Genomic DNA, 25,542 nt, shown 5'->3' with positions numbered 1-25,542 from the left:
TGTTAACCTATGGTAGAGAGGTAACTACTTCTGTGCAGGGATTTGCAATAAGCTCTGTAAAGAGTCCATGAGAAATAGCAAGCAACTTCTGTGGCCAATGCAAGAGTCAGTTGGAGAAGCCAAAACACAGGATGGCTTAACAGTTACAAACATACCAGCCAGAGAGCCTTGGGGGTGAAAGGGAAGGGTGGAGCTGGGCAGGGACCCAGAGGGCTGTCCGCCATGTTTGCAAATTACAGAACAACTATCAGCTTAAGCGCCCAGAGCAAGATGGGCAGTTTCTCTTGTCATCTGAGGCAGGGACCTGGCAGACCCCTGCTGGACAGTAGAGGAGGGTCTCCAGCTCCCACCACTGCTGCCCCCAAGCCCCCAGCCCCCCACTCACAGCACGTAGTCCCGGAAGCTGCGCTCCCACTCAGCCTGGTTGAAGAAGTCGTAGAAGTGGCAGCTGAAGGTGATGAGCACAAAGCCAAAGGCCAGGAAGCCAAAAATGCCTGCGGAGGGACAGGGGGGGGACAGGGCGTCACCAATCCCAGGTATGGAAGCAGCAGTGGGGAAGAGGGTGTTCGCCCACTCAGGCCTGAAAGACAGCTGAGTTCGGGGTGAATTCGTGCTGGGCTCAGTTTAAGAGCTGTTTTCTCTACAAACTTATGGTTACCAAAGGGGAAAGGCGGGGAGGGATAAATTAGGAGTTTGGGATTAGCAGATAGAAACTACTATATATAAAATACATAAACAACGTGGTCCTACTGTATAGCACAGGGAACTATAATCAATATCCTGTGATAGGGGCTTCCCAGGTGGCACAGTGGTTGAGAATCTGCCTGCCAATGCAGGGGACATGGGTTCGATCCCTGGTCCGGGAAGATCCCACATGCTGCAGAGCAACTAAGCCCATGTGCCACAAGTACTGAGCCTGAGCTCTAGAGCCTGCAAGCCACAGCTACTGAGCCCACGTGCCACAACTACTGAAGCCTAGAGTTTGTGCTCCGCAATAAGAGAAGCCACCGCAATGAGAAGCCCGCGCACCGCAACGAAGAGTAGCCCCTGCTCGCCACGACCAGAGAAAGCCCGCGCACAGCAACGAAGACCCAATGCAGCCAAAAATAAAAAAAAAATAAGAAATTTAAAAAAAAAGATTACATGAAAACTTAAAAAAAATATCCTGTGATAAACCATAATGGAGAAGAATATATCTATATCTGTATCTGAATCACTTTGCTGTACACCAGAAATTAACACAACATTATAATTCAAGTATACTCCAATAAAAAAATTTAAAAAAGAACTGTTTTCTCCAAAATAAGACAAGATTTTGGAGGTGCTTAAGGCCACTCTGGGAGGGTCCCAGCAGGAGGGAAGTAGACATGAGGAAGCAGTCTTGACATGAACTTGAATTCTTCCAACTGAGAAAGAAGCTACCTTCTCTTTTCAGCTGCTACCACCACCACCATCAGCACCAACACACACACACACACACACACACACACACACACGGCCTTATCTTGCCTCCTTGGCTGCTAACTTGCTCCACAATGTACTTCAGCCTCCAAGACTCTTCCCCAGAGGGTGCGGTGTTGGGATGGCACACTCACCCAGGCGCAGCATGGTCTCGTTGATCTTGCTGGCTGCCTTCTCGCTCAGCAGCCCAGGGTGGTTGCTCTTGATGGAGAACAGGGTCATGACTCCTGAACAGAAGGGAGATGGCAGACATTAGTGGAGGCCAGGCCACTCTCCTGGGAGGAATAGGTGCGTGGCAGGGGAGGGTCCCATGGTCCTGGAGTCCCAGGTCTGATGACTTCTGGGCTGATTTAAAGCTTGGGGAACTGGAGACACTGGAGCACAGCTGGTGGCAGATGTGCCATGGACTGGAAAGACTTGGGCAGAGCACAGATGGTCAGTGGAGACGAAAGATGCCTCAGTCCTGGTCCGGCCTCCCCAGGTAAGGCAGCAGGTCAAAGCTATTATGATGGAAAAGACCTAAGAAGAGACTCCAGGACAGTGCTGTCCAAGAGAAATATAATGTGAGCCACATTCATAATCTCAAATTTCCTAGAAGCCACCTTCAAAAAGTAAAGGGACACAAATGAAGCTAACTTCAATATATTTTATAAACAATATATCATTGTTTATGACATTATCATTTCAACATGTAATCCATATAACACACTGTTAATGAGATAGTTTGCTTCTGTATGTGCTGAGTCTTTGAAGTGCAGTGTGTATTTTATACTTATGACACATCTCAGTCTGGATTAGTTTCACCACACATGGCTAGTGGCTCACGCTAGCCACACAGGATCACACAGATACAAAATATAAATCAGAGGCTCAGCCACTGCCAAAGAGAGGGAAACGAGGTGTGCTGAACAGAAGACTGATAGTGCTGGGGGAGGAAACTGAAGTTTACAAAGAACACTCAACGAAAATGAGCTAAGATACGGAGGCTTATTGTGGAGGTGGCAGATTGAGACAGGGAAATGAGGAAACAGAGAATCTGTGCATGTTGTGAAAACTCTGTGTGTGTGTGCGTGCGCACTCGCCCTATGAGCAGAAAGGAGAAATGAAGCTCCAAAGACTGAGCATGTATATAAATTCAGGGCGTGCACGATTGAAGGCTCCCAGCTGGCCCATATGCGGGCAGGGTGGTTACTCAGGGTGTTCACCACACAAGGGCATCTGGCCAGGGCTGACCAGGGGCTGGAATCCAGCCCAAGCTCCACTCAACAAGCCATGAGCCCTGGCACAAAGCTGGAGTAAGGGGAGCATTTTTCTGGCCCGCACAAAGGTGCTGCCTGCACCGGGTGCCGTGGTGCTGAGTCTGCCCATGGGCACCTTCCCCTTTGCACCAAGGTCCTGCATGAGGCAGCTGAGGTCCCACCTCAAAGGCAGCAGAGCTGGCAGCTCCTGGCTCCTACCTACACAGAGCAGGTGCTCAGCACATTTTGCTGCCCGACCAGTCCTGGCCCGGTCCTCACTCACCTCGGATGAGGAAGTAACCTCCCACAATGAGCACCAGGCCGATCGGGGCCAGCACGAAGCCAGCACGGTATCGGTAGTTCTTATAGCCCACAAAACAGATGCCGCTCACGGAGTCCCCATCCACCTAGAGCAGGAAGGGGTGGGGGGACAGAGTCAGTCACTGTCTCCCTCACCCAAGCCCGCCCCACTCAGATCCCCACCCCCTACCAGTCACTATACCTGGGCCACGGCGAGGATTGCCACCGTGAGGACAAAGGGGAGCGACCAGGTGAGCAGGTGGAAGTAGGAGGTCTTGCCCGAGAGAGGCTGGTAGGTGGTCCCCAGGGCTTTGAAGGAGGTGTGCCAGGCATAGGTGAGGACCACAAACCAGACGACGCCAGCCATCAGGGCATAGTACACGATGACGAAGATGATGACACAGGACAGGGTCTCGTTGGAGCTGCACAGACATGTGGAGCGTCATTTGGGGCAGTCATTCTGTAATCCCTCTACGAAGTCTCTCCGCCCTGTCCCCAGTCCCCTGGCTTCTAAGGTCTGGAGGTTCCCTAGCAGTCAGGGCTTGGAGACTAGGCTCAGGTCAGAAGTGAAGAGGATACAGAAGATGCCCCTTTGAACAGATGCAAACAGTCCAGGCTCTAATGCTGGAGACCTTGGGTGCAACAACGCAAAGCTGAATCCCACGCTGAACTCTCTGTTTCAAGACCTACCTGCCCCTTTTGTGGAAAACGCACATCAGCCTCTTCCCCTCACCCACGCCTCTGGGTCCACAAGACACCTACGTGGGCTCCCCAAGCCTCATGGTGCCATCAGCACGGCAGACGATCTCCCGGCGGGCACCGTCCATGAACTGGGCCAGCCAGCCAATGCTGCCCACGAAGAAACACGCGTTGACGTAGAAGAGAATGACAGCAGGGTAACGATTGGAATTCCGCCAGTCAGCCACAAATGTGGCCTAGAAGAGAGAAGTGGGGCCCATTCTGTGAGGTTAGGGTTATTCTGCTGCCCTTATCTGAACCCCCGGACCCCTCTTATCGCCACCCTTCCCCGAGGACCCCTGCCAAGTCCTCCTCCCGCCTCTCCCAGAGCCCAGCCTCTCTCAGTGACAATCGGCTCCCTTCCTACTTTATAGGCTGCCTGAGGGTCCTGGGCCCTGCCGTTCCCCTGACCCTCCACCCACGGGCCTGCCTTCCGCTGACCAGGGTGAAGAGCGTGCAGAGGCCCGTGACGGCCCCGAAGGCCGCGATGTAGCTGTGCATGTCCTGGTGCTCGGCCTCGGTGAAGAGCGGGTTCTGGCACTGGATCCCACAGCCCTCCACGTCCTCATACCAGCTCTTGGGGTTGTCAGTCCGAACCAAGGGAGCCTCACATTGGCCCGAACTGTTGAACTTGATGTTCTGCACCTCATTCTGGCAATGAGAGAAGAGGAGAAAGTGCACAGGGGAGCAGTAGGCTCGGTTGACCTCTGGTTTAATAAGAGGCGCGAAGGTAGCATGGCAGAGAGGCCAAGAGCCCAGGCGCTGCAGACAACCTTCCAGCATTTGAATCCTAGCCTTGCCACTCACGACTGCATAGCCTGGGGCAAATTATTTGACCTCTCTGTTAGCTCAGTTTCCTGATCTATAGGATAGCAATACTTACTTCATGGTGTGGTCTAAGGGTTAAATGAATAAATAAATGTAAGATGTTTATAATAGTATTTGGAAGGTAATAAATAATAATAATTAGTATTACTACCATCATTATTATTATTATTAATGTGCTGTCCTTCACCACCCAGAACTAGATCACATCCCCGGTCTTGGTGTCTCTTAGCTGTTTTACATGTGCAAGCCTTGACTCCCTAAACACACAATAAACTTCCCGAGCATAGGTTTGTCATTCATGACTCCTGTAACTCCCCATCACCTAACGGGGTGGGTGCTCAAAAATCTTTTTATAAATAGATAGATAATCCCTGATAGACTGGCTCAGCTTGGCGAGCTTCAGTTTGGGTCTGTGGCTCACTGACGCCATGGCTGTAGACTTGGGATCTCCCAGAAGAGAAGGCGCTGAGCTCCTCTGCCCCTGCTGGGCCCTGTCCTGTGCCTGGTCCCGCCCAGCCCAGACCCTGCCCCACAGAGCACTTACCGGGCAGCCCTCGGGGAAGTGGTCGGGGGTGCAGCGCAGGAAGTCGGGCCAGCCCCGCTCCCTCTCCACGATGGCACAGGGGCCACGGGTGGCCTGGCAGAGGGTGCGGCTGGGCAGTTCCACCCGGTTGTTCTCACACTTTGGCATGTACACAGCACACAGCAGGGGCTGGATCACTGCCCAGCAGCGGGGGGCGTTCCGGAGGCCTGGGGGTAGCGACAGTGTGGACACATTGCAGTGAAGACCCCCCATCACTCTGACCCACAGACAGACACAGCTGCAGTGCTGTTCCCCGGGCCTAAGGCATCTCTCTTTGCCACGCTGCAGGCCATGACTGCTCAGGACGGTCAGGCACGGCGTTTCTCAGCAGGGCATTTAGGCTTGACCATTCTTTGTGCTGCAGGAGTGTCCCAGGTACTGCAGGACATTTGGCATCCCTAGACCCTGCCCACTAAATGCCAAGAGAACCCCTAAGTCCTGGTGACAGACAAAAAATGCTCCTCACCCCTCCCACTCCAGGGTGGGGATTGGAAGAGGCCTGAAGAGGAACGTCTGGGACGCTGGTGATGTCCTATTTCTTGATCTGGTGCTGGTTTCATGGGTGTATTTACTTTGTGAAAATCAAACTGTGCACTTTTCTGTGTGTATATTACAATTCAATTAAAGTTCTTAAGAAACAGCCCCCATTTCCAAATGCCCCGCTAAGGGAATGTTAGCACCTCTGGCTGAGAACCCCAGGTCAATTTACCTTCTGCTTTTTCAGGGACATTGTTAAAACCTTCTACAGTCCACAGGGAAGGAGTGTTGTGGGACCCACCCTCACAGGGCCCGTGCACCAGAACCAGGAGTTGCTTCCCCTTGCCCAGACCCCAGGACCCTTGTTCCTCTTACCAAGCTGAGGTGAGATAGAGAACAGGTTGGAGCTTAAGAAGAGGTAGTCAGGGGAGCCAGGTACTCCAAAGCCAGAGGAGGAAACAGGAAATCAGATGGAGAGAAACAGAGGAGGCTGTGTCCAGTGCAGGGGGAGGAAAGGTGTTGTCAGCCAGAAAGAAACAGGTGGAGGTCTCCCAGCACCTCTACCCCAGCCCAGGCCTCTACCCTGCTCTCCCTGTGGCTGGGCTCACTCAGCATTCTACCCCCTTCGCCCCTCCTGAATCACCCCTGCTTCAGGAACACCTATTTCCCAAACAAGAAGTTGTATTAGGAAAAGCTTCTGAGGATGTGAGAGCCAACGTGGGTGACTGCCCAGGCTGGGGGTGGTGAGAGCAGGTAACTGCTCTTTTTGGGAGGAAGGTAATATAGCAGAGGGATAAGGAGCATGGACACTGCAATTAGCCTGCCTGGGTCCAATTCGTGGCTCTATCATTTCCTGGCTGTGTGATCTTAGACAAATTACTTAATCTCTATGTCTAGCCTCAGTTTCCTCATCTGTGAAATGGAGATAATATTGAATAGACTTACCTTGTGGAACTGTGGTGTAGAGTGAGATAATGCATCAAATGTGCTTAGCGCAGTACCTGTCATGTACTAAGCACTTAAGAGATATTAGCTGTCACTATTAGTAATCTGAGGCCTCTGACCATTCACAGCTCTCACTAGACAAAACCTATTCCAAGGGTGCAGAGCAAGTTCCTGTCACTTAAGAAGCAATGTCCTTGGGCAACGGTTCTCAGACCTGACTCAAATCAGAATCACCTGGGGGACCTTTATCACTCTAGATGGAGAACCTAGTCTCAAAGATTTTGGCTGAGAGGGTGTGGGTGGAGTACACAGCAGTGGTTGCCAGGGGCTGGGGTAGGAGAGGGCTCTGCCTACTAAGGGGCAACACGAGGGAACATTTGGAGGTGATGGGACTGTTCTCTATCTTGAATGTAGTGGCTGCATCTGAACTCTATGCGTTTGTCTAAACTCATAGAACTGTGACAACAAAGAAAAAGTGAATTTTACTGGATGTTTATTAAGCAATATATTTTAAATGCGGAGGGGCTCCCTAGAGTAATATGTATTTTAGAGGAGCAACAAGCAGATGCTTAATAAAAATACTGTGGGGACTTCCCTGATGGTCCAGTGGTTAAGAATCCGCCTTCTGGGACTTCCCTGGTGGCACAGTGGTTAAGAATCCACCTGCCAATGCAGGGGACACGGGTTCCAGCCCTGGTCCTGGAAGATCCCACATGCCGCGGAGCAACTAAGTCCGTACGCCACAACTACTCAGCCTGCGCTCTAGAGCCTATGAGCCACAACTACTGAGCCCACGTACCACAACTGCTGAAGCCCACGTGCCTAGAGCCCGTGCTCCACAACAAGAGAAGCCACTGCAATGAGATGCCCGCGCACCGCAACAAGGAGTAGCCCCCGCTCGCTGCAACTAGAGAAAGTCCACACGCAGCAGTGAAGACCCAGCACAGCCAAAAATAAATAAATAAATAAATAAATAAATAAATAAATAAATTTATTTATTTAAAAAAAAAAAAAAGAATCCGCCTTCCAATGCAAAGGACGCAGGTTTGATCCCTGGTCGGGGAACTAAGATCCCACATGCCGCGGGGCAACTAAGCCCGAGCGCCTCAACTAGAGATCCCGCGTGCTGCAAACTACAGAGCCCACGTGCTCTGGAGCCCGTGAGCCACAACAAAAGAGAAGCCTGCGTGCCGCAACGAAGATCCCGCGTGCTGCAACTAAGACCCAACACGGCCAAAAATAAAATAAAATAAATTAATTAAAAAATAAATATTTTTAAAAAATATTGTGGAATATGGGCTGGCCTTAGTGACTTGCTTGACCAATAAAATGTAGTGGAAGTGACGTTCTCAGACTCTCAAGCCTGGATAATAATAAGAAGCCATTTGGTTTTTGCCTGGGTCTCTCTTGGAACATTTGTTCTTGGATCCCAGTTGCCATGAAGTAAGACCAACTATCCTGAGGCTGTCCTGCTGGAGAGGCCTGGTGGAGAGACCACATAGAGAGGCCCTGGGGCCAAAAGAAGAAAGAGAAAGAGATGCTGGGTTTTTCGAGTTCCTAGCTTTTCCAGTTATCCCAGTGAAAGCCACAGATACCAGGGAACAGAAACAAGCCACCCCTGCTGATGCTGTCCAGACTGCAGATTCATGAGCAAAAGGAATGGTTCTTGTTTTAAGCCACCAAGATCTGAAGTGGTCTGTAATACAGCAATAAATAACTAGAACACACACACACACACACACACACACACACACACAAACAATACTGTGTTATCTTTCTGGAATTTGTGATATTTGTGATAATGATCAGCTTTTTAAAATGTGTAATTTGTTTTTCTTTTTATCTCATTTTAAATATTGTTTTGTACTTTAAAAATAAACTACCCAAGGAAAAAATAGATTATTAAATAAATATTAAAAGACAATTGAGGAGGCATCTAGGGAAAAAATAAGTTGAATCCTTACCCCATTTCTTACATAAAAATAAATTCCAGATGAATCAAAAATAACTACATTATTTTAAGAAATCAGAGTACTAGAAGAAAAAGTGGAAAATGTTGTTTTAAATCTTTGAGTGGAGAATGCATTTTGAAGTATGACACAAAACTCAGAAGTTTTGAAATAAAAGGTTTAAAGAAAAGACCTCAGAAAAATAGATAAATTCAGTAGGGTAAAAAACAAACAAGATCATAAGAAAAGCAACACACTGAGAAAATATATTTCCAATACGTATCACAGGTAAAGAATTACTTTCCTTACATGCATAAAGCTCTTCCAAATCAATAAGAAATTCACAATCCTATAGAAAAATGGGCAAAAGACAAACAACAGAAAATACAAATGGCCTTTAAAAACATAAAGAGATGTTCAGTCTCACTCAGTAAATGTGAAATAAAACTATGATGACATATAATTTTTTAACCATTAGAAGGATAAAGATCAAAACATTTGAAAATGCTGTATTGGCAAGAGTGGGGGGAAACTGGCACTTTTGTATATTTTTAGTAGGACTAAAAATTAGTAAACATTTGTGGAGACTATTTGACATTAGCTGTAAAATGTTATACTAGTAATTCCACTTCACACGTTCACAAAAATCGTATATAAGATTATTCATTGCAGTACTGTTTGTAATAACAAAAGAGTAGAAACATCCTTAATATTTATCCATCAAGAGTAGACCTACTAAATAAAATATCACACATCAATATAATAGAACACTATCCAGGGTTGAACTATTTGCAATGAAATGGAACAATCTCCAATATGTCTTGTTTAATGGGTGCAGCTGAGTGGAGAATAGCCCAGAGAGCTGCTACTGGTTATGGGAGGAAAAAAGAATAAAGACACATCTACATTTGTACATATGTTAGATATCAATAAAAGAATACACACAAACCAGTGTTGGTGGTTGCCTGTGGGAAGGGAAATGGGTAGCTGGAAACAGAAGTGGAAGGATTTAACTTTTGTTACTTTCGAATTTTGTACTATGTTCATATACTACCTATTTTATTAAAGTAATTAAGCTTAAAAAATAAATATGCAAGTTACTGGGATGGGGGAAGCTCCCCAGCGAAGAAAAGGGAATGAAACTGGAAACAAGAAGAAAGGGGACATCAGCTTTATCTGTTTTGTTTTCTTTCTTTTTCTTTTTCTGTCTTTTTTTTTTTTTTTGGCTGCAAGTCTTAACCACTGGACCGCCAGGGATTTCCCTTGTTTTATTTCTTTAATAAAATATGAAACAAAAAGAAAAAATACAGACACAGGTGTTATATTAGTCTCTGCATTTTTCTATATTTATACACTTTAAAAATAACATTTGCCACAATTTAAACTTTAAAAACGAATTTTTTTGTGTGATTCTGATGATCAGTCAAGTTGAAAACCGTTGTTCCAAGGATGGTTTAGCATTAGAAAATTTCATCAGGACCTCCCTGGTGGCGCAGTGGTTAAGAATCCACCTGCCAATGCAGGGGACATGGGTTCGAGCCCTGTTCCAGGAAGATCCCACATGCCACGGAGCAACTAGGCCCGTGCGCCGCAACTACTGAGCCTGTGCTCTAGAGCCCGTGAGCCACAACTACTGAAGCTCGTGGGCCTAGAGCCCGTGCTCCACAAGTGAAGCCACCACAATGAGAAGCCCATGCACCCCAATGAAGAGTAGCCTCCGCTCACGGCAACTAGAGAAAGCCCGCGCATAGCAACGAAGACCCAACACAGCCAAAAATAAATAAATAAATAAATAAATTTTAAAAAAAGAGAAAATTTCATCAATGCAATTTACCATGTTAACGGATTAATGAAGAAAAAATCATATGATCATTTCAATACATACAGAAAAAGTAGTTGATAAAATTCAATGTCCATCCATGATAAAAATAATAATTGGCAAATTAGGAATAGAAGAAAACTTCCTTAATCTGATAAAATGTTTATAACTACAAGAGACCTACACCAAACATCATATTTAATGGTGAAAGGTAGAAAAGCTTTCTCTTTAGAATGAAGAAAAAGTCAAGGATGAAAGATGCTACCATTTAAAAAAAAATTTTTTTTTTATGTGGACCATATTTTTTAAGTCTTTACTGAATTTGTTACAATATTGCTTCTGTTTTATGTTTTTGGTTTTTTGGCCACGAGGCATGTGGGATCTTAGCTCTCCGACCAGGGATCGAACTCGCATCCCCTGCACTGGAAGGTGAAGTCTTAACCACTGGACCTCCAAGGAGGTCCCAGTGCTGCTACTATTACCACTTCTTTTCTGTTTTTTTAAATGGCCATATTATTTTATTTTTGGCTGCGTTGGGTCTTTGTTGCTGCGCACGGGGTTTCTCTAGTTGCAGCGAGCAGGGGCTATTCTTCATTGTGGTGCACGGGCTTCTCACTATGGTGGCTTCTCTTGTTGTGGCGCATGGGCTCTAGGTGCACGGGCTCAGTAGACACCTCCAGGACATTGTTAACTAGAAGCGGTAGGGCTTCCCTGATGGTCCAGTGGGTAAGAATCCACACTCCCAATGCAGGGGGCCTGGGTTCGAGCCCTGGTCAGGAAACTAGATCCCACATGCACGCCACAATTAAGAGATCCTGCGTGCCGCAACTAAGACCTGGCACAGCCTAAATAAATGAACAACTATTTAAAAAAAATGTTTAAGAACAACAAAATAGATAAATAAGTTGTGATGTATTCTACAATGGAATACTATTCAGCAATGAAAAATAAGCTGCAACAACATGGATGAATTTTACAAAATAATGTAGAGCAAAAGAAATGACATAAAAGAATACACACAGCATGATTCCATTTGTATAAAGTTCAAAAACATGCAAAACTGAAATATACTGTTTACGGATTCCAAAACTAGATGGTAAAACTATGGAGGAAAGAGGAAACAATTATCAAAAACATCAGGGCAATGGTTACTTCTAGAAGAGGAGGGAGGGGGATGTGATTGGAAAAAACAAAGAGGGAGCTCCTGGGGGGGCCCCCACCATCACTTGACTCAGGTGTCACTTTATAATTATTTGTTATTTAGTATCTTATTCACCTTCTGTATACATGCTACATTTCACAATTAAAAATTTAACAATCTGACGCAAAAATGAAAACTTGGGCCCGTGGGTATTTCTCTGTATTTTTATACTTTCTAAAAATGTGTATTTTTAGAATGATTCTGATCATCACCCAGGTTTGAGAACAGCTCTAAGGAAATTCTTCCTGATCTGCCCCTGCAAACAACCTACCATCACCAACAACAGACCTCCTCTCAGTCTCTCAACTAGGTGTCTGGGAGGCAAATGAGAAACTCCACCCAGCTTCTCCAGCTCTTTCCCACTGGCTGCCCCCGGCTGGGTGACAGGGCCGCACACCCCTGTGCACACACACAGCACAACAGTGGTCAAAGAGGCTACGTGCTGGCTCTCAGGGACCTGTTTCTCTTGCCAGCCACAGGTCTCTCTGCTTTCTTGCCCCATTTACCAAACCAACCAGATTTGGCTGAAGGTGGACCATGGCCTGGATAGTATGTTTGTCTGGTCAGCTTGGAATGCCTGAGAGGAGACATTTCAAGCTATCCTGGGGAAAGATGCTGAGTGCCTGAAGAAGCCCAAGTCGAGAGAGTGGAAAGACATAGGAGAGACAGACCTGAGTTCTATATAAACCTAGAAATTGGCCCAACCTCAGCTGCAAACTTCCTCACTTGCTGGCATGCTTCCAAAGGCTCAGCAATCCAGGCTGAGGAAGCTCATAGTGGGTACCTCTCTTCAGCAACTCTTATTCCAGATCTGCTGGAAATCTCCACATAGACGTCCAATGAAGGCCTCTAATTCACATGGCCCATACTTTCTTCCTAAACCTCCTCCTTCTCTAGCATTCTCCAGCTTAGCAAAAGGGAATGACACCACCTTCCATCCAAGCCTAAAACCTGGGTCCTCCTGCTCGCTCATCAGCAAGTCCCATTGGTTCTACCTCTGAAACTCCGGGATCTGTCCACTTCCTCCAAGCTGTTTCTCCGGTCCTGACGGCCATCATCTCTCAGCTGGACTACTTCAACCATCCCCTAAACAAGCAAACAGGCTCCAGGATTTCCCTCCTCCTGTGGCTTCTTCACACAGTACTCAAAGAGATCGGTCTAAAATGCAAACATGATTACATCTCTCTCTTGCTTAAAAGCCTTCAGTGGCTCCACACTATCTTCTGGAAAACAACCAAATTTCCTAATATGGGGTATGAATCCCTTTATTTTCTAATTCTCTAGGTCTTATCTCTTATAATCCTATCCTTCAAATGCTTTGATCCAGCTCTACTGAAATTTTTATACTTCCTTAAAAGTACCAAGCCCTCTCACCTCTACACCTTTGTGCATGCTATACCCTCTTCCTATCCTTCCCACCCAAATCTTCCTTGGCCCCAGTAATTCCTACTTATTTCTCAGGTTGTGGGTTAAATGTCAGTTCCTCTGGGGGTCTTCCCTTGCTCTCCAGAGTCCTTTGTGTTCATTCAGCATCCCACCCGGTCACAATATCTCTCAGAGGTGTTGCTAAAGCCTGTTTAATTATCTGTCTTCGGATCCTGTCTGAATTCTTTGTCTATTTTTTTTTCCATATTCTTTGCCTTTATCTGCCCCAGAACCTGATCCAGAATGACATATAGCAAGCACCCGACACCTAACTGAATGAATGAGTGGACAGTTGTGTACTCAGAACTCTGAGACTTTTAAAAAAGTAAAGAAGTCTCTACTTTCAAAAGTTTACAGATGAAGACAAGCTAAATCATCTTCACCCACAAAAACACCTCCAAGAGCCAGGTGACACTGACCACGTCCAAAGCCAAATCAAGACCACCAGCTCAGGACAGGACAAATCACTAGCCAGAACCCCCAGCAGAAGGCTTGTCTGTGATTCTCACACTCGGCTCCAGTTCACTACCCGCCCACTGACCCAGCTGACCCCAACTCCTGCTTCTGGCCCTACTTCATATAAAACATCCAGCAGAAAGACCAGACACAGAAAAAGAACACCCAGAACACATATGGGAATGGGACTGAGCTGAGGGATGAAGGGTGGCAGCAGAGAAGAGCTCAGAATGAACTAAGGACCAGGGTTCAGTGCCGGCACCCCTGCAGGACCCTGCCCCACCAGAGCCACAGCTAGTGAGGTTCGAACCTACAAAGCCAGTGGATGGTTCTGACTCCTCAACTTTCCTGCCAAAACCACTTCTGCCTGCTCAGCAGCTGCTCTCAGGAGTATGGGCTGGAGAGAGGTTCATACCCTTTCTGCCTGATTTGATGGTAACTACAGAAGGGCAGCATCACACATGCACTTAATTTAGGAGAATTCGACCATGGGCCCCTGCAAAATAAATAAAAAGAGAGAGAGAGAATGAACACATATTCTCTCATAGTGTGAGCAACTCAGAACTGGGTGAGATTCTAGTGCCGAGACTTTTTTTTTTTTTAAAGGAACATTTATTTATTTATTTTTTGGTTGCGTTGGGTCTTCGTTGCTGCACGCAGGGTTTCTCTAGTTGTGGCGAGCAGGGGCTACTCTTCGCTGCAGTGCGCAGGCTTCTCATTTGAGGTGTCTTCTCTTGTGGCAGAGTACGGGCTCTAGGTGCGCGGGCTTCAGTAGTTGTGGCACGCGGGCTCAGCAGTTGTGGTTCACGGGCTCTAGAGCACAGGCTCAGTAGTTGTGGCACACGGCCTTAGTTGCTCCACGGCATGTGGGATCTTCCCAGACCAGGGCTCGAACCCGTGTCCCGTGCATTGGCAGGCGGATTTCTTAACCACTGCGCCACCAGGGAAGTCCTAGTGCTGAGACATTTAAATTTTCCGTACAGCTGGCTCCTAAACTCAAAGAAACCTTGTTTATACCTTTCTTTTGTGTATTTTTAAAAATCCTTTCCCTCTTCTGCTCTCTTGCATTTATGTAATTTTAAAAACTAAAATTATATTTTCTATGTATGCCCCTTCATATATACTGTACATTACTATATGTTGCACATTCATACAAACATATTACCATAAAAGAGTATGTATGCAAAATCACATAGACCTTATGTTGTGGCCATTTATGGATTTTTCAAAGCTACTGTTGATTACACATGGTTTCTGCCTACATGTTGACTTTAGAACCTGATACCCACAAAGGATGTGGCTCCACCATGGGTACCATCCTCCGGGTTCTTCCTCTGGCATCTGTACCAAGCCAGGAATGACATGACTTTGTCCAACAACCGGCAAAGACTCTGAGAACTCTAGTGGCCAACCTGACAATGACAGGCAGCCTACAAACCCTCCCCTATCAGGATCCTTACCCGTCCCTGGGGCAGAACTGAGATGTGGGGCATCCAAGGCCTATCAAAAGACGGAGGTTGCCAGGTCTGCTCCTGCCTTTTGATTTTATTTCCTGTTTCTTCACGGACAATTTTGGAGTCACCCTAGCTACAAGCAAGGGGTGGCAAGGCCAGTTCCCTCCCCTTCTCTTTAGGTCCCCAGCCCAGAAGAGTGACAGGTGGGGAGCTAATCCACTCCACACTGCTAAAGAAGGACCTGCTTGGGTTCAGTCTGCAGTTTTTCAGGCTGGGTCATAATCCCACCATGACGTGAGGGTTCTGGGACCTCAGACCACCATGAAAGTATCCAGGGGGCTCTAGACATCCCACACTTAAGTGTCCTTCCTCAGCCCAGACCAGCCTGAGGGTCCAAACTTCCAAGGAACCCACAAATAATGGGTTAGGAATCCATGAAGGAATGAATGAAGGAATAGTCTCATTCCTTCACAACCTCAGACAAGGAACCGAGTCCCCATTTTTCAGATGAGGAAACTGAAATCACCTGTCAAAGCAAGACACGATCACTGGACTTCTGTCTCCCAAAACAAGATTTCTGGAACTTTCTGGTTACCTTTTAATTGCTCATCACCAGGGGTTTCTTACCCTTCACAAATTTCACTCAGTTCTTTTCCCCCACCCTCTCCCTCAATGCCTAAATCTTCTACCCCCATCTTTCCCTTTTTCCTGCCAATTCGATTTCCCAGTCTCTTCTCCAAGGTCTAAACACCTCCTTGAATTCCCGAGCACCCCGCTTCCATAGTGGCACCTACGTGGAGCATCTCCTTTTCTTAAAAAAAACAAACAAACAAAAAACTCCTTTCCTGTGGCTCAGAGCCACCATCCCCCTCGCTCTCGGGCCCCTCATTCCCCCTTTTCCTTTGCTCACCCACCCTGCTCAGGCCTTTGTGATCCGCTTCCTCAACTTCCTCGCCCTCCCGCCTCATCACCGACGGTCCCATCCTGCATACAGCCTGCCCCCAAAGTTTCAGACTCCGTTCTTGCAACTCTCCCGGGCGCTGCTCCCGCCCTCTCAGAAGCTCAGGCTTGAGCCTATTCTTTCCGAGAATGCCCGCATCCCATCACCACAAACCCCCGGCTCCGGCTCCCGCGCGCTTACCCGACCAGAGCACCAGCTTGCCGTGCGCTTCCTCCTGGGAGTCCGAGTCCCCGGCCAGCAGAGTGGAGGTGGCCCCGTAGGGCAGCGCCGAGCCCAGGCACACGTTGTAGCGCAGCGGCTCGCAGGGGGTGGCCCGGCCGCAGTGGCTCAGCAGCGGCGGAGGGCCGGTCACGGCCGCGCTCCTTCTCGCGCTCCCGCCCGCGCTCCGCGGCCCAGGCCGGGTCGCGTTCCCGCTCAAGGCCGCCCCCCGGCCCGGGCCTCCCAGCAGCAGCAGCAGCAACAGCCCCAGGAGCAGGAGCGCCGGCCCCCGTGCGAGGCGGGCAGCGGCCATGGCCAAACCCGCCAACTCAGCAGAAGCCCTGGCGCCCCCGCCCGCTCTCCGGAGCCCCCAGGCCACACGCGCAACCCTTGGGGCCTCGGGGGCAGCTCAGGCGACCTGTGCGCCCCGCGAGTCCGGTGTCGGCCCCCCCCGGACGCTCCGCGCGCCGCGGGCCCTAGGCGCCCAACTTCGCAAACTTTGGAACCCGGGGCCCATGTTGGGCGGTGGAGGCTCGGGCCGGGGTGCACAACTCTCTACCCCTTCCCCTGGCAATCCTAGTTATCTTCAGCTGCGGGAGCCCCCTGGGCCCCCAATCTCTAGCCCCATTCCTTCTCCCACCATTAAAACCACCTCCCGGCCCCGCGATGGAGGCCAGGCGCGGGCCGGGGGTGCTGGACTAGGTTCCCGGCTCCACCCTCGCGCCAGCCTGCGGCCCAGACGCCCACTTGGCTGTACTGTGCCGCAACCCTGGGACTCTCCCCGCCAACTACCCGGTTCCTTTGTTGCTCTAGCTCGCTCGACTCTCTGGAATGCACGGGCCTCGCCGAGCCAAGCCCGGCCCCCCCTCTTCCACGGCTGGGGGAGGGACTGGCCGAGGGAGGGAAGAGGAGGAGCTCGAGCTTCAGCGTCCCGGGCACCCGGAGAGGCCCGGACCAGGGGCTCTGGTGACCCCGCCACTGCCTCGGGGCAAGAGATGGGTGGCAATCGTGGCCAGTAGTTGCCACAAGACTCAGCAGGCACCTTGATTGGCCTGAGGATCATTCAGCCCGGTCGTCTGCAGGGAGAGGACTCCTCTGGTTTACGGTGGGAGAGGCAGGGGGTGCCTGAAGCCTCTGTTACATCCCCCCCTGCTCCCCAACCCGCCAGTCTTTTCTGCTTTGCGTTAGATCTTTCAACTTGTCCTAGGACCCCATGGAAAATACCGGGGTTTGGGGTTCCCACTCGTCCAAGTCCTTCCAGCTCAGGACCTGTGTGAGAGTCTACCTCAGAGTCACTCAGGGCAGCTGCCCCCCACTGCTGTTACCTCGGGGAGCAGGCGTCTGGAAACCAAAAGTACCAACATCAAGCCTTTATTGCTACAAATGTGTGAAGCTCTGAACTGTGGTTGCCAACAGCTGGCCTGGCGTGTCTTTAGTTATGTCCAAAGGAGGCCAGTCCCTCTTTGATGGCCCTTTGCTGCTCATAGTCTGGCCAAGGAAGTTTATGCTGCTCTCCTTCCCTACTCTGCTTATTTTGCCTTTTCTCACTCCTTTGCTTGTCATGTTTTCAGTCACGGAATTTGATTTCACCCTGCAGCAGTTTCCACCTCTTAGTAACCAGGGGTCCAGCTGGAGAGTGGACTTGCATTGAGCAACTTTTCCATGTTGCTGATGGGGCAGCACACTAGGGTGGTTTTTCCTTTCTTACCACTGCCGCATCCCTTCAGCCTAGCCCAAGTGAACTAGTTCTGTTAGGTTTGGCCATTTTAGAGCAAATTAGCTATTTCACTTCAGCTACCATCCTCAAGTGTTACATAAGCCCTAGAGACAGAGAGAGGGAGAGGGAGAGAGAGAGAGAGAGAGAGAGAGGATTTAATTCAATTTAGCAAGTCTTTTTCTGAAATTCTGGGATGTATGTAGCACTGTGATAGGAATGACATACTTGAAGAACTTGAGAACTTGGATTTTTACTGTGGAGTCAAGGCTTGCCCTCAAGAAACAGTAATATACTATGACAAAGCAGCAAAGTCTCCTCCTCTAGGGCAAGGACCTTATTCTATTCTCTGTATCCACAAAGCATCCAGTGCAGTCAGGCATGTAATATTAACCACTCGATAAATAAGCTGCCAAAATGAGGTGTACAGTGAGTGTACTATAGGAATTTATAGCAGGAACAGGTCAGTGTGGGTAGCAGTGGAGGAGGTGGGATTTGAATCCAGCCCTGAAAAGTGAGTAGGAAGAGTTAGAAAAGTAGAGAGAAGCCCAGCTGGCATTACAAGTGGAGGAAACTATGACTATAGCTCAGAGCATGACCAGCCTGGCAATCAGGACATAGTAGTGGGTAAGCAGGGAAACTGACTGGTAGGAAACCGCAAATGACATACAGAGGAATTAAGGTTTCATTATACTGGCAATAGGAAACAGTGAAAAATTTTGATCAGAGGAGTGATATGTTTAAGAACATTAATCAGTCAATGTGAGGATGGTACGAAGGGCAAGAGTCTGGAGACAAGGGACCATTTTGAGGGAAGTCGCTGATGATTTGTGGAAGAAGTGGGAATAGTCTATGTCATCAGGGTGTAATATTCCTACTGGAAAAATAATTTAAAACATTATGACCTACCTCAGTTATTTATTTTTTTTCTGTGATATAAATGAAATGGCTCTTATGTCTAAAGTTTGAGCCACAGAGAAGTTTGCCTGATACCACACCGTTGCTCTGCTTTAGGAACTTTCTCCACTTGTCTTCTATCTGGTTGTTACTGTGGCAGCTTCGAAGCCCTGTGGGATTTTCTCCATAGTCCATGCATTAGGGAGAAACCTATGCATATGCTCAGGCAGCCCCTTACCTTTCTGCCTAAAAATGTTAGCAATTCTTCAAGTATGAAGGCTGTACCATCCCTTGTCTGGGATTTCTTGGGAAGCAGAAGAATCTTTTGTGGAAGAATCACATCATTGTAATATAGAACCTTTATTCTAGAGATTGAGAAGAGCCTACGGTGTTGTCTTCCATCCAGAATGTTCTTCCCTTCAGGAGGAGGGAGAAGATGTGCTAATTTCTCAACTCCCTGAGACTCACTCTCCAGGAAGTGGAGATTCAGGATCCTGTCAGACAGCAGGTTCAGGAGAGGATGGAAAATGTTCAGTGGGGACTAGGGAAGAGAGGATTTCCTGGTGGTTCCTGAATGGCATTCAAGGTCCTGGAGAAAGCCCATCCATCCCCTCCTTCAGGCATACCAAGACCGCCAGTGTCTTTTTTTTTTTTTAAATTAATTAATTAATATTTGGCTGTGTTGGGTCTTCGTTGCCGTGCACGGGCTTCTCACTGCAGTGGCTTCTCTTGTTGTGGAGCACGGGCTCTAGGCGGGTGGGCTTCAGTAGTTGCGGCAGGCAGGCTCAGTAGTTGTGGCTCACGGGCTCTAGAGTGCAGGCTCAGTAGTTGTGGCGCATGGGCTTAGTTGCTCCGTGGCATGTGGGATCTTCCCGGACCAGGGCTTGAACCCGTGTCCCCTGCATTGGCAGGCGGATTCTTAACCACTGTGCCACCAGGGAAGCCCCCGCCAGTGTCTTTTAGAGACTCCTCTGAGTGATCTGACACACTCCTGTTCTCCAACCTCATGGTAGCAGAGTGAGAACTGCTCCTCTCCTGAGCCTGAGCCACCACCGCCCAGTTCCTCCAGAGTCTTAACCCTGTGTACGTGTCGTAACACAGTCCTTTTGTCAGGTTCAAGAGAAGCTATCCTGTGTGACAGTGTATTACAGTACTTGATTTGCCTCAAGTAGCTTCTTGATTTCTGAGTCATTCTCACCAAATATTTTGGCATTTTGAGGTCACACATTCAATGTTGACTCTTTGTTATTTGCCTCTGGGCCCTCCACTTGAAAAGAATGAACATGAAAGTATCTATGGGCTATCCCTGGGTATCCTTGAGACCTTAGTTGCTTCCTCATGGTTCAGTTGTCACACCTGCCAGAATTTGGAGCATAATTGTTGTAGTGCTCCAGTTCTTTCTTTTTTCCCGTGTTTCTTATTTTACAATGAAGAGCATCAGTCAGAGGGAAAGGACAAAATGGGAAAGGAGCTAGATAAGCTACATCCTCAGAGAAGGAGTACAGTCGATTTGGAGTTAGAGACCTGACTAGCCAACCTCTGAACAACTTAGTCTAAGTCCCTATTTCTTTCTTTATAAAAATGAGATATTATCAGTTGTATTTCAATACATCAGAAATGAATGTTCTGAAAAGGAAATTATGATGGCAATTCCATTTACAAAGTATCTAAAAGAATTAAGCATTTAAGAATAAATCTAACGTAGGAGGTGAAAGGCTTGTACACTGAAAACTTCAAAAGGTTGCTGAAAGAAATTAAAGAAGACCTAAATAAATGAAAAGACATTCTGTGTTCAGGGATACGAAGACTTAGCAATGTTAAGATGTTAATACTACCCAAAACAATCTATAGATTTAACACAATCCCTATGAAAATTCCAACAGCCTTTTTCACAGAAATGGAGAAGGGGATCGATCCTGAAATACATATAGACTTACAAGGGGCCCTGAATGGCCAAAACAATCTTGAAAAAAGATTAATAAAATTAGAGGGGGCTTCGCTGGTGGCGCAGTGGTTGAGAGTCTGCCTGCCAATGCAGGGGACATGGGTTCGAGCCCTGGTCTGGGAGGATCCCACATGCCGCAGAGCAACTGGGCCCGTGAGCCACAACTACTGAGCCTGCGCATCTGGAGCCTGTGCTCCGCAACGAGAGGCCGCGACAGTGAGAGGCCCGCGCACCACAATGAAGAGTGGCCCCCGCTCGCCGCAACTGGAGAAAGCCCTCGCACAGAAACAAAGACCCAAACACAGCCAAAAATAAATTAATTAATTAATAAAAAAATAAAAATAAAAAAATAAAATTAGAGGACTTAAACTTCACAATTTTAAAACTTACTACAAAGCTGCAGCAATTAAAACATTATGATAGGGCTTCCCTGGTGGTGCAGTGGTTAAGAATCTGCCTGCCAATGCAGGTGACACAGGTTCGAGCCCTGGTCCGGGAAGATCCCACATGCTGCAGAGCAACTAAGCCTGTGTGCCACAACTACTGAGACTGCACTCTAGAGCCCACGCACCACAACTACTGAAGCCCGTGAGCCACAACTACTGAGCCCACGAGCCACAACTACTGAAGCCCACGCGCCTAGAGCCCATGCTTCACAACAAGAGAAGCCACCGCAATGAGAAGCCCACGCACAACAACAAAGAGTAGCCCCCGCTCACCGCAACTAGAGAAAGCCCACGTGCAGCAACGAAGACCCAACGCAGCCAAAAATAAACAAATAAATAAAAATTTATTAAAAACAACAACAAAAAAACCCACTATGATACTGTCAGAAGGAGAGGCATATAGGCCAATAGAATAGAATAGAGAGCTTAAAAATAAACCCTTACATATATGGCCAATTGATTTTCTAGAAGGGTACCAAAACTATTCAGTGGGAGATCAAAAGAAATGTTGGGAAAACTAGATATTTACATGCAAAAGAAGGAAGTTGTACCCTTACCTTACACAATAAACAAAGATTAATTAAAAATGGATTAAAGACCTAAATTTAAGAGCTAAAAACTACAAAAATCTTAGAAGAAAACTGGGGGAAATCTGCATGACACTGTATTTGGCAATGATTTTAAGGATAGGACACCCAAATTATAGGCAATAAAAGAAAACATAGATAAATGGGACTTCATCAAAATTAAGGACTTTGGTGCATTAAAGGATACTATTATTAAAGCAAAAAGACAACCAACAGAATGGGAGAAAATACTTGCAAATCATATATCTGATAAGGGATTAATATCCAGAATATACAAAGAACTCCTAAAACTCAACAACAGCAACAACAAAACAACCTAATTAAAAAGGGCCAAAGACTTGAACAGACATTTCTCCAAAGAAGACATACAAATGGCCAATAAGCACATGAAAAGATGCTCAACACCATTAGTCATTAGAGAAATGCAAATCAAAACAACAATGAGGTACCACTCCACAACTACTAGGATGGCTATTAAAAAAAACACACACACACAGAGAAGATAACAAGTGTTGGCAAGGACATAGAGAAATTAAAATCCTTGTGTACTGGTGGTGGGAATGTAAAATGATGCAACTGCTGTGGTAAAGTTTTGTAGTTTCTCCAAAGGCTAAACATAGAACTGCCATATAACCCAGCAATTCCACTCCTAGGTATATGTCCAAAAGAACTGACAGCAGGAAGTCAAACATGTACTTGTATACCAATGGTCATAGCAGCACTATTCACGATAGCCAAAAGGCAGAAACAATCTAAGCGTCCATCGATAGATGAACGGATAAATAAAATGTGGTATATGCAGTTGACCCTTGAACAACACAGGATTGAACTGCGGGGGTCCACTTATGAGCGGATTCTTTTCAATAAATGCTACAGTATTACATGATCCAAGGTTGGTTGTATCTGCAGGTGCAGAACCATGGATATGGAGGGCCAACCAGGGACTCTGAGGATTTTGGTATCTGAGGCAGGTCCTGGAACCAATTCCCTGTGGATACTAAGGGACGACCGTACATACAGTGGAATATTAATTAGCCATAAAAATGAATGAAATTTTGATACATGTTATAACATGTATGGACCTTGAAAACATTATTTTCAATGAAATAAGCCAGACATAAAAGGACAAAGATTGAATGATTCCACTTATATGAGCTACCTAGAATAGGCAAATTCACAGAGACAGAAAATAGAATATTGTTTACTAAGGGTTAGAGGGGAGGGAGGAAAGGGGAGTTATTGTTTAATGGGTACAGTTTTTGTTGGGGATGATGAAAAGTCTTGGATTGAGACAGTGGTGATGATTATACAACATTATAAGTATATTTAATGCCACTGAATTGTAAACTTACAAATGGTTAAAATGATAACTATTAAGTTATATATACTTTACCATAACTTTTTTTTTTTTTTAACATTATTTATTTATTTATTTATTCTATTTTTTTAGCTGTGTTGGGTCTTCGTTTCGTGCGAGGGTTTTCTCTAGTTGCGGCAAGCAGGGGCCACTCTTCATCGTGGTGCAGGGACCACTCTTCATCGCGGTGCGCGGGCCTCTCACTATCGCGGCCCCTCCCGTTGCGGGGCACAGGCTCCAGACGCGCAGGCTCAGCAGTTGTGGCTCACGGGCCCAGTTGCTCCGCGGCATGTGGGATCCTCCCAGACCAGGGCTCGAACCCGTGTCCCCTGCATTAGCAGGCAGATTCTCAACCACTGCGCCACCAGGGAAGCCCTACCATAACTTTTTTAAAAAGAAAAAGTAAGCATATTACTACTTAGCTATAAGGAATCTAATGAAGATTAATATGATGTAATAGTGAAAAGCTTGGTCCTTAAGTACTTAATAACTTTTGGTTTCACTTTCCTTTTTTCATCTCCAACATCCAACCTATGGTGCCATTTCAGTGATTCCTGTAAGTCCAACTGGTAGCCAACAGTGTAGAAATGGGGCTGGTTTGGGAAAGGGTAATCTTGCCCCATTTCAGTCTGTGACTGTACACTGTGATTTCAGGTTTTAGGTCTTTTCTCGGTGGTGACAGTTCTGCTTTTATACTAAAGAATATAGTTTTTCAGAATCACAGACATAGAGAACAGACTGGTAGCTGCAAGGGGGAGGGGGTGGGATGGAGTGGGAGGTTGGGGTTAGCAGATGTAAGCTTTTGTATATAGAATGGATAAACAACAAGGTCCTACTGTATAGCACAGAGAACTATATTCAATATCCTATGATAAACCATAAGGGAAAAGAATATTAAAAAAGAATGTATATATGTATAACTGAATCACTTTGCTGTACAGCAGAAATTAACGCAACATTGTATATCAACTATACTTCAATTTTTAAAAAAGAAAGAAAAACAAACCAAAAAAGAATGTAATTTTCCTCTTCTCAATAAATGGCACCACCATTTACCCAGCTGCACTCAGGCCAAGAACCTTTGACTCATCCTTGACTCTTCTCTTTTTCTAACAACCCACACCCAATCCATCAGCATATCCTGTCAGCTACACCTTCAAAATATGTCTAGACTCCAACTACTCTTCATCACCTCCACAGCTGCCAGCCAGTTTGGAGCTCCCATCATCTATCTCCTGGGCCACTCCAAGAGCTTCCTAACAGAGCCCTCTCTTTCCCCGTACCCTTCTACAGCCGATTCTCCAGTCAGGTGCCAGGGTGATCCTTCTAAAACGTAAGGCAGATCATATCATTCCTGTGCTCAGAACTCTCTAATGGCATCTCATCACACTCAGGGTAAATTCCAAGATCTCATCGTGGCTTCACCGAGGCCCTGTCGACCCCTGGCAACCTCCTGGATCTCATTTGCTGCTACTCTTTTTCTAGTTCACTCCATCTCAAACATGCTGTTCATTTTGCTGGTCCTTACACACACCAAGCAAATGCCTGCCTCAGGACCTTTGCACTCTTGTTTGCTCTCATGTTCTTACTTCACTCGAGTCTCTGTTCAACTAACCCTCCTCAAGAAGGCATTCCTTATAGTTGCTCCAAAGAAGATGAAATACTTAAGTATAAACCTACCAAAAATATGTACAAGACCTGTATAGTGAAAATTACGCAATGCTGATTAAAGGAATGAAAAAACAACCTAAATCCTTGGAGAGACACACCGTGTTCATAGATAAGAAGATTCAACGTAGTAAAGATGCCAATTTTCCCTAAATTGATTCCCCTAAACCTCAATACCATCTAAATCTCAGCAAATTTCTCTGTAGACATAGACAAGCTTATTCTAAAAGTTATATGGAAAGTGAAAGGCCCTAGTATAGCCAAAATAGTTTTTGGAAAAGAAGAATAAAGTGGGAGGAATAATTTGATATTAAAGCTTACTATAAAGCTATAGTAATCAAGACAGTGTGGTACTGACAGAAAGATAGATACACTGATTAATGGAACAGAATAGAGAATTCATAAATATGCCCCCAAATATGCCCAGTTAATTTTTGACAAAGTAGCAAAAGAAATTCAATGGAAGAGGGAACCTTTTCAATAAATGGTGCTGGAGAAATTAGACATCCATAAGCAAAAATATGAAACTCAACCTAAACTTTGCAGCTTATACAAAAATTAACTCAAAATGAATCATGTAAATGTAAAGCTATAAAACTTCTAGGAAAGAACATAGGAGAAAATTTTCAGGACTTATGACTAGGCAAAGAGTTCTTAGACTTGATACCAAAAGAATGACCCATAAGAAAAAAAATAGATAAATTAGACCTTATCAGAATTTTAAAAAGTTTAGCTCTGCAAAAGACACTGTTAAGAGAGTGAAAAGAAAAATTATAGACTGGGAGAAAATATTTGCAAATCACATATCCGATAAAGGTCTAGAATCTGGAATACATAAAGAACTCTCAAGACTCAGCATTAAAAAAACAAACAATCTCATTAGAAAATGGGCAAA

General features: G+C 46.4%; 1 protein-coding gene across 2 annotated transcripts in view; it reads right to left on the bottom strand.

The window, feature by feature from the left end:
* SMO (smoothened, frizzled class receptor) overlaps window positions 1-25,542 on the bottom strand; it is a 36,757-nt gene that overhangs the window by 3,517 nt on the left and 7,698 nt on the right. The window contains exons 1-8 of one of the 2 annotated variants that reach the window (XM_068549424.1): window positions 16,016-16,859; window positions 5,110-5,315; window positions 4,179-4,388; window positions 3,762-3,934; window positions 3,202-3,421; window positions 2,983-3,106; window positions 1,596-1,688; window positions 386-494 (exon numbers count right to left, since the gene is read on the bottom strand). In XM_068549424.1, the coding sequence (XP_068405525.1) occupies window positions 386-494; window positions 1,596-1,688; window positions 2,983-3,106; window positions 3,202-3,421; window positions 3,762-3,934; window positions 4,179-4,388; window positions 5,110-5,315; window positions 16,016-16,346 (1,466 nt within the window). In that variant the 5' untranslated portion in view covers window positions 16,347-16,859. Of the gene's footprint in view, window positions 1-385; window positions 495-1,595; window positions 1,689-2,982; window positions 3,107-3,201; window positions 3,422-3,761; window positions 3,935-4,178; window positions 4,389-5,109; window positions 5,316-16,015; window positions 16,860-25,542 lie in introns of those variants that run through there. The other variant, XM_068549425.1, reaches the window with a different exon arrangement.

This window comes from Eschrichtius robustus, chromosome 8 (genome assembly GCF_028021215.1).
Source record: "Eschrichtius robustus isolate mEscRob2 chromosome 8, mEscRob2.pri, whole genome shotgun sequence".
Lineage (NCBI taxonomy): Eukaryota > Metazoa > Chordata > Mammalia > Artiodactyla > Eschrichtiidae > Eschrichtius > Eschrichtius robustus.
This window is presented reverse-complemented; position numbering and strand designations above follow the sequence as displayed.